This window comes from Lissotriton vulgaris, chromosome 6, assembly GCF_964263255.1.
Source record: "Lissotriton vulgaris chromosome 6, aLisVul1.2, whole genome shotgun sequence".
In the NCBI taxonomy this organism is placed as follows: Eukaryota; Metazoa; Chordata; class Amphibia; order Caudata; family Salamandridae; genus Lissotriton; species Lissotriton vulgaris.
The window spans coordinates 773,069,920-773,079,562 of NC_141694.1; the positions used below are offsets into that span (position 1 = coordinate 773,069,920).

The 9,643-nt window shown below is 42.4% G+C and overlaps 1 protein-coding gene across 1 annotated transcript; it reads right to left on the minus strand.

Annotated features, from left to right (window-relative positions):
* Positions 1-264: 264 nt before the first annotated feature.
* Positions 265-1,916, minus strand: LOC147707965 (myb-related transcription factor, partner of profilin-like). Its single transcript, XM_086925267.1, has 2 exons — positions 1,483-1,916; positions 265-1,211 (listed from the first exon to the last, which is right to left on the minus strand). The coding sequence occupies exons 1-2, from the start codon at positions 1,841-1,843 to the stop codon at positions 907-909; spliced, it is 666 nt and encodes a 221-aa protein (XP_086781393.1). The 5' UTR covers positions 1,844-1,916; the 3' UTR covers positions 265-906.
* Positions 1,917-9,643: the final 7,727 nt, after the last annotated feature.

Sequence of the window (9,643 nt, forward strand, 5' to 3'; positions counted from 1 at the left end):
CAAGTGATGGTATATACAGACGTGAGGAGATAACACACAACTATTTCTGAGTGAGTAATGAGACACAGACAGGTTGTGAATGAGAAGAACGTAATTTAATGTTGCCACAACGTTCATGCACTGAAGTGCAACAAAAAAAACTTAATAAACGTGGGGACTGTATGTCCCGGGTTTCCTCACCCACACCGGGAATGTCACTTTCGGCCGCGCTTCCCTGAGCCAATGGGTTGTTGGTCGCTGCTTTCCGCATGGCCTTCAGCCTCAGCTGGGCGCCTGCTACTCCTACGTGGCTCAACTACAGCGCTTGCCAAGCTGCTGCGGCTACTGCTGTCGTCTGCCTCTGCCACATCCAGGGCAGGATTTATTGCAGTGTGTGATATTATCATAGCCTCTAGGGCACTAGTGATCCTGGCCATGCCCCTGGTGACCTCTGCCGTGTTCTGTGTGAGGCTCTCCTGCATATTAATGCCTCTACGGCATAGCTGGGATGTGGCAGTGGCCAGACGATTCATGGCCCTATTGTGAACACGGGCATCCCTGCGCCTTGTGTGTTCCAGGCTGTCCAGTTTTGAGCAGAGCTGGGTGATGGAGTTGCTCATTTGCTGCATTCCTGCTGCAATGACTGCATTTGTTTTTGCAACCTCCCTATTACTTTCTACAATGTCTCTGATGCCCTTCCCCATGTCTCCTATTTGTTCATTTAGGACTCTAAATTGGCGGTGGCAGGCCTGTATGGATTTTCCCTGCATCCGTTGGATGCGCACCATGCTCCCCTCCAGCCCACGGAACACAGTGCCATCTCCAGGTCCACCTGCACTGCTGGGTCTGCGTTGGCGTCTGCGCGAGGTGATTGACTCATTGGTGGACTGCAGTGCAGCAGGAGTCACATGTACAGTGGCTTGACCTTCACCCTCTGCTGCCTCCATTACTGGCAGTGGGGCCACGACCCTCCTTCTGGCTGGTGAGGTTGCAGGTGCAGGCAGGGACAGTGATGGGGAGTTCTCTGGTGAGAAAAGTAAATGGAGGGGATTGTGAAAGGTGTGGGGAGTGCGGAAACTCGGGGGTCTGTACTGTGTCATCTTCATTGGAGATGGCGGTCGTTTCGTCTTCCTCCTGCGAGGCTTGTACATGGCTTAGCCCTGCCTCCTCAGTTTCCTCCCTCGCTGGTGCAGTCCCTTCTCTTGCTGTGGCTCGACTGCCTGATGTTGCCCCTAGGTATAAATAAGCGTATGTCAACTGAGTGCTACTGTGTCACAGTCACTACAATAAATGCTTTGCACATTTAACTTTAATTTATCTGAATTACTTTCAGTGCATTGCTGATGTCTGTGCACTTACACATGGTCCTACATTAGCTGACTACATTTCCCATAATGCATTGCTCCTGTATAGTGCTAGCAGTACTGGACTGGATTTGGCCTGTACACAAAGGCTACAGGGAAACAGGTTGATATGGGGTGTCATGCTGCGCATGCGTCTTACCTTTTCTTGAAGCTCTGGCTGAGCTGTCCACATCTCCAAGTCCCACAACACTGTCTGGCTCGATGGTTGAGGCCACCAACTCCTCCAGGTCAGTCAGGGGGGGTGCTGGGTTCCTGCCTCCACCGGTGACACCAGCCTGCTTATGTATTTCTGCCATCTTCTTTTTTGTGAGGCTCCTGATGTCATAAAAGCGTTTCTTCAGGTCCTCAATGTTCCTGCTTGTGACTCCCACTGCATTGACCTTTTCTCCAATTGCAAGCCACATTTTCCTTTTTGCTGACTCAGGTACATTGAGGGAGTGCCTGCCAAATAGTTGCTTGTGGACTCTCACAACTTCCTCCACCAGTACCTGCAGCTCCATGCTGCTGAACTTTATTTTTCTTTTCCTCTCTGCCTCTGGCTCTCAGTGCAGCTTGCCATTTTTCTTGTTGTAAACTCCCAAAAACTCTCCCTGCTGCTCTGTGTCTCAGCTCAGCTCTGACTGCCTCTCCAGAACCTTCTAATGAGTTGCAGCTGCCTGGGTAGCCACTTCCTGGTAGGGAGGGGGAGGGTGGTAGCACCTGATTGGCTGTTTTCATTAGTTTCACTTTTGCTTGCTTCCGATTAGGAATTTACCAAAAGCCCGATACCGAATTTACCAAATCGGTAATAAATACAGATTTTTTCACTACATCTCATTTACCGATTCTTGAATACCGAATCGGTAAAACTCGGTGTTTAAGAATCGGTAAATGACATTTACCTACATCTGAACCTAAATGATGTACACAGAAAAGTCCAAACAGGCAATGTCACAGTGTTCACAACAAAGGTCCAAAAAGATCTAGCTCGAGGCTGGCTCAAGCATTTGGTAACTCCACTCTACATCATATTGGGCAGTGCTGGGTTACCACAGTTCACAGAGGGCAGTCAGACTGTGTAAACTTGGAATTCAGCGCAGGGTCAGAGAATTCAGAAGCCACAAGGAAGGGTTTTCTTCAGCGAGGTGAGAAAAGCACTGAGATGTCTAAGCCCATGTTCTCTGCTGCAGGGTACTCTGTTGTATTAGATATCATGGGGACCTTTCGCTAGCCTAGTGCTTTTCGTAAGACTAGTAGTTATAGCCTTTAGTCAATATATTGAAAATGTTTCACAACTGAATAACACATACCACAAACATTAGTGTCTCCCCCATCACTTATAGCAATTTTTATTAAGATAGATATTAGTACTTTTTTCATCGGCTTTGGAACGAAGAAATGCTGAATTTTTATGTTTTCTTGAATGTACTTATGTAACAGTAGGTGTCATGCTGCACCTTTAATAAGCAAACAAGAAGCTCCTGAAGGAGTAACTTGCATACACTTTCCAATTATTATGTGGTAGGTATCAAATGAATTCAACCTGCAGTTATTCAAACAAATACACTTTGTATGAGGAGACATAACCAAAGTCAATTAATAAAATAAGTTATGTGATATACTTATTTCAATCCATTAACATAAATGGAGCAAATACATATACATCTCAAGCCAATTACATGTTCATTAAGGGTCATGTGCTGAGAGCACAACCAACATCTAATAATCACAAAATGCAAATCACAATTCAACGGTTAGTGATTAATGGTTACTGGTATAGCCCAAAAAACAATAGTAGACTCTTAGATCATAACCCCACAAAATATGCATCTCCAATCTATTGTGGTTGTGGCAAGAATAATGGTTAGAGTGGATTCGTCATCTTCAGGACAAATTGACACACAATGCCAATAGGAAGACCCAAGGGGGTTCTTGTACATTTCAAAAACACTCTGTAGACCCTACAGCATCAGTACAGAAAGAACTCCATGCATTGACTATGACTAGTCTTAATGAATATTGGCTGAGTACTAAGGAATTCACATATCTCAATAAGAATGATTACACCATCCCAGCCTTTTACACACCGCAAAATACATAAAAAATGTACAAAACCACAAGGGCGCCCTATTGTTGCTGGATGTCAGTCCATTCTGCAACTGTTATCAGAATACATAGATTTCTTTATTAAACCCTTTTTCCTTTGACAGAGTCCTATACCAGAGATAGTTTATCGATAATCACTCAAATTGATTTTTCCAACTAGATCATTCTGGTTACCATGGACATAGAAAGAGTCTATACATGTATCCCTCAATGGGAAGTGCTGGAAATTATTTCATTATTTTGGAGACTCGTATAAAACCACACAGAGTACATACTACTTTCATTGTTGATTCTGCTAAAATTGCATTGGAGCGTAACTTTTCATCTTTAATGGTGGGTGAGTGTTATGCTCAACTTCAAGGGACTGCAATGGGAACAAATATTCTCTTATACTCTTGCTACACCATTGTCTGATGAAACTGGGCTACATTACACTTCAACCTTTTTATCTACAGTCTAGCATAATGTCAAAATAAATATAAACATTTGAGAATGTGGTATTATCTGAGATAGAGGTGTTTTGAAAGACTGCTAGGTGGGAATACCTATTGTTTCTCTGGTAGGTCAACTAGTTTCAAGCCCTACCCCAAGGCTTTTCGTCAGGACCGTAAAGGAGAAATTATGCTCTCAATCCTGTTGTTACTGTGAACATAATAGATAATAGCAGTAATAAAAATACAAAAACAAATATACAGCACCTAACTGGTCAGTGTTTAATAGCAAAAATCCGGCAGAGGTATGAAAAGAAAGGATAAGGTTAAAAAATACATGACCATTAGGTCTATATTGAGTTAAAAATCAGTGGTGATTCAGTGGTTGTGGTGGTGAAAATACCAAAACCATGCCTCTAAAGTGCTAACACCAGTGAAAATGAGACTCACAAGACCGTACAAAAACATGTAACATTTAAAGTCTGTTGGCACATCATCTTGTTATTGTCGTAATAATATAGAGGTTTATTACATACATTATATGTGATCATCATTTGGCCCCATGAGTCCTTCGAGGAGTTGGAAGGGATGCCTGTAGTCACACCCTAAAAATTATAGCCACAGTGTGAGATAAAATGGGAGTCGGAATCTGCCAATCACAATACTGTCCCAAAAGAGTGTGAGCGAACGCTGTCGGAACGCAGGGCAGTGTGCATCTACTTACTCCAAATGCCTGCCTACATAACTGCCACCTTACTGTGAACGTGAGTCCCAATTACACTCACGTCCTAACAGTATAGTCTTGTTTTTCTCTTAAATCAATGAATTCCCAGTTATGCCGGCGAATATCGTGCATGACTAAAGCATACGGTAAACGAGCACCCTCAGCATGGACCTGTTTGGCACATTGTCTTAGTGTTTGTTTGTCACTGACACAGAGACCGCAGATGAGGTTGGTAGCGGTATGCACCACATTATGGAAAGCACAACAACAGCAACATGAGACAGAAACACACTGAATTTGCTCAAACACACTAGCAATGGAATACTGTTTGGCTCTGCGAATTGTTGTGTTTGTTTTCATGTCTAATTATTCTTACGACTTTCGGAAATCCTGAAGGTTTGATCGGATAAACCGTGAGTTTGTTCGATATATCCCCGCAGGTTAGGGTGCGCTTTAGCGAGCGCATACTGCCGTGGTGGGTTGGTCCTGATGAAAACTTTGCTAATAGCACTTTGAAGCAGAAACATGTCGACCATTTTTTGCACACTATGACAAATTGGATGCGTCTGGTCAATTTAGCCACATAGAATACATCCAACTCACTTGTTTTTACTGTTGCCTGGTTTTCCACCATTAAACTGTTTTGGGAATAAACTGAGGCATCTTTTAAAACTCACTTTTTTCACAATTGCACACGTACCACACAAAAAAAACAGCTCTGCTGTAACCAATGTAGCACACCAGAGAGGCCCCCAGCTTCTCTGGTGGGGACCCAATGATGAAGCATGTCACCAACTAGGTTGGTGAGTGAGGATTCTTTTAAACAAGAGTGATTCCTCCTGTTGGCTCTCCCTCTCTGTCCATTGTCTGGCCTCACTCTTTCGTTGTTTTTTTATATTTATCAGGGGGACCAAGAGTGACTCCTCAATTTCCCTCTCTCTTTTGTTGTTCTCATGTGATTTAGGCAGCGCACAGCTGCGAGAGACTACTATTCTAAATAGTGAACCTCTGTCTACCTTGTATTGGCAGCAGCATGGAAAACCCAGGGCTTTCATATTTAATCAATCAATCAATCAATCAAAATGAGCTTTATTTGATTTTAGGCATTAACATCATAAAAGCAGGCAGTTAAAACAGCATCTCACATATAAAAATTACATTAAAACACATTAGATAATTACAAATTCATAAAAAGAAGAATTCATTTAACAGTAACTATTTCTTTTACATCCGGGAAATATCTGTGTTTCTCTCATATGTTTTACATCCGGCATTCAAATATTTAGGGATTTTCTGGCTCTGTGTACACTTTTTAAAAAACCCACCATAGATCCAATACAATAACAATTTCCCAACATCTGCAAATACAAAAAGGCTGGCGGCATTGTCTCCATCCCCCCTGTTTTAATAACGGTATTATCCATCTTCGCCTTTCAGTTTTGTAAAATTTGCAGAATAGAATTACATGGATTGTTGTCTGTGGTGAAATGTTATCACAAGGACATAAACAAAGTTCCCTTGACCAGTTGTTAATATCTGGATGACTGATCAAACGGTGTAAGGTCCCAAATCTAAAACGTGTTAATATATACCTGTCATATCCCCTTGATATACATGTCAAGTATGGTTGAATAATATATGTTATGGTGATAAATTGATGTTCAACCACCGTAGGTTTATTAATTTCCAGAGTTAACCTACTTTCTTCCAGATGGGTAATGCACATTTTTTTGATTTCCTTCCGATTAATAGAATTCACATTTTCAGGTAGGAAAAAATACTCTGGGCGCCCGATGTCCTGCATAAAATTTCTTACATACTTCAACCAGGGAATCTTGTTGGCATTATCTAATTTCATTGCATCAATTATTATTTCCCTATTTAAACCAGTGCTAACAGAGGTCCAAATTCTATGCCAGAGCAGCACCGGTTGTATCTTAATTAAATCAGAGATATATGGTAATCCAAATTCACTATGGCAGTTGAAAACTGGAGCACTGGCCGGGACTGCCAATATGAATCTTAAGAAGGCATTTTCCACATGTTGGATTGGTGTACAGTCATAAAACCCCCAAATACCTGCCCCAAAAACTGCTATACTAGCGCATTTAGCTTGATAGATTTTGAAAAGGAATTCTCGTGGCCTTTTCCCCAATTTTTTTGTAAAATTAATTAAGGCCAAGGTGGACTTCATAAACAGGAGGCTCCTACTCTTAATTGCTTGGGCCCAAGACCCGGTGCGGTTAAAAAGAACACCCAGGTAACAAAAGGAGCTGATAGATTCCTGCCTACTTCCCCCGGCTTGAAAACTTCTGTTCTTATGTTTCCCTCTACCACAGGTCATAATGAAGCTTTTCTTTGCATTCATTTTTAGTCCTAGGTTGTCCATAAAACTTGTATAAAAAGTAAGAGCCCTCTGTAGGCCAATCTGGGTACGTGCCATGAGTACCACATCGTCAGCGTAGAGAAGGGAGACTATCGGGCGTTTATTTACATATGGCGGATCCCCAGTGTTTGACACCAACTCCTGTTCCAGGGCATTTTTGTACAGAGTAAACAGCAGTGGTGCCAAAACGCAGCCTTGCCTCACTCCCCTCTCAATGTTAAACTGCACAATACACTCTCCCTTGAGTCCGTAAATACATTTTTCTGTAGCGCCAGAGTATAGCTGTCTTAAAAACTGGATTAAAATAGGATCAACCTTTAAATCACTAAGAACGCCCCACAGTTTATTATGAATTACACAGTCGAAAGCAGCTGTGAGGTCGACAATGCCAAATAAAGTTTCCCCGTTTTTGCCTGCGTATACTTTCCAATTAAAATACTAAGGTTAAGAATCTGCTCATTAATACCTAGACCAGGTCTAAAACCATACCGCCCATGTTTGCAACTGGTCTAAAACAATACTGCCTGCTACCTTCATAAGGGAGTCTAACAAAGATATCGGACGGTAGCAGGCAGGATTTACCCGATCCTCTTTTTTAAAAATGGGGACAATAATTGATTCAGACCAAGTACCTATAAAACCCCTTGCACAAAACCTGTATTTAAATTGGGCCCCACATTTCCAAATTCGACTTAAAAAGGTAAATTGTTACCCCATCCAGGCCAGGGGCCTTGCCGCTCTTGCTTGCCTTTATAGCCAAGGTAACATCCTGTAAGGTGCTATGGAAATCGATGGGTGTGAACTTATGGTCTTTCCCCCCTGTGTCTTGCCTACAGACTGCTTCCCTCTCACTGGCCTTCTGTAGGGAATAGACACTTGAAAAGAAATCCACCCAAGTTCTTTCCTCTATTGCTACCTCGATTGACGGTGCGTCAGTTCTATTATTAAGGAATGGGGCATTCACAGCGAACCAAAATTGTGAACTGTCCCTACTCGATGCTGCATCACTTAAATTCTTCCAAGTCTTCTCTTTTAATGCATTTGTCCTATTTTTCCTAGCTAAGGTGTACAACTTTCTACAGATCTTAATCTCCTCTTTATCTCTTACTGATCTATGTAGAGCATTCTTTAAGTTGGTATAACGTTTTGTGCAATTATTTTCGAACCATCCTTACTGGTGTTACGGGTACCTTTACTTTCCTTTTGCAACGTGCTTTTAACAGTCTCAGTAATACAGGTGAAGGCTTTTAAAACGCTGACATGCGTCGGACTGTCACTAAAACATATTGAAATTGGCACATACGTATTTGTGACTATTTGTTTACTTAGCTATGTAGGGTCCCGGCTTCACCAGCAAATTATGTAACCATTTTTTCTTCCCAATTCTATGTTTTGCACCCATGCTACTTCATTGTGATTTATCTTTTCTGTATGTGTTGGGGTTGTTATTTTTACACTTATCGCCAAGTGAGCACTCATTACATTTCGGTGAATATTGTACCCAATAACATAACTTACATAACGGTTTGGCATGGTGATAAAATCTATAGTCGAATCAGCTCCTCTGCCAATAAATATATGACCAAACTCCACCTTAGGGGTACATAGGTAATTTGTAAAACCAAAATCGTGCTTAAACAGAATCTCATTAAACAACTCTCCTTTATCTGTATGGGAGAAATGAATTGGTGGGTCATCTTCCTCCAGTGTTAAACCACATTTTCCTATTTCAGCCAAAGGAAACAGGCCAACGTTATAAATCCCATCCCAAATAGGAGTACTTTCAATCTCATCTTCTGATTTTAAGTTACTAATATCCTCACTGAGCTTCTTCAGTATGGCGCCCAGTTGCCCTTTTTCAACATTGTTATAGTAGGTAATCACCGCTAAAATACAGCTCACATCCAAATGTATTAAAACAATTTGATAATAGATTTCAGAACTAATCATATAAATCTTTTGTGCCCCGAGCAGATTTGAGACATATACACAAACTCCGCCCTTATATCTTTCACTAGATGATTGGATAGCTGGAGTGTGGAATGTCTTAAAACCATTAATAGTTATTTCATCAATGGCCCAGGTCTCTTGCATACATAAGATATCAAAAATAATAATAAAATCCAACCAAACTGTATCATTTACTTTATTCTTTAGATCCGCTATGTTCCAAAAAATGACTCTACAGACTTTTGTTTCCTGATCAACTGTTTCAGATACATTCACAGGCTGAATTATCAGTTCGTCCTCTGATTGTGGAACAGGGCCAGGATCTCCCATACTGCCCATCAATATACTAGATCTATTTATATAATCTGTCTCGCTTAACTCCTCGCATTTAGGATTGCTTTCCCCCTCCTCCATTAACTTAGCCTCAGTTAAACTACACAATACCGATACAAATGGGGTTTCGGCACTATGATTGACTTCATTCCCTGCTGCGCCTCCCACCAGGCCGGGTCACCCCCTTGCTCCTCCTGCCGCCACCTGCTCCTGCCTGCCAGCCTTGACGCCTTCTTCCGCCGCGGACGCCCCCCTGGCCCCCCGAGCGGGCCAGCCACAGCAGAGCCGCCCGCTTGCCAGTTTCCCGCCGCAGCTCGCCACAGGCCCTGCCCACCACTTGCCCATTGGCCGAGCCGCTCCCACCGCCCAGCTGACCCGCCCTCTCGTCCCC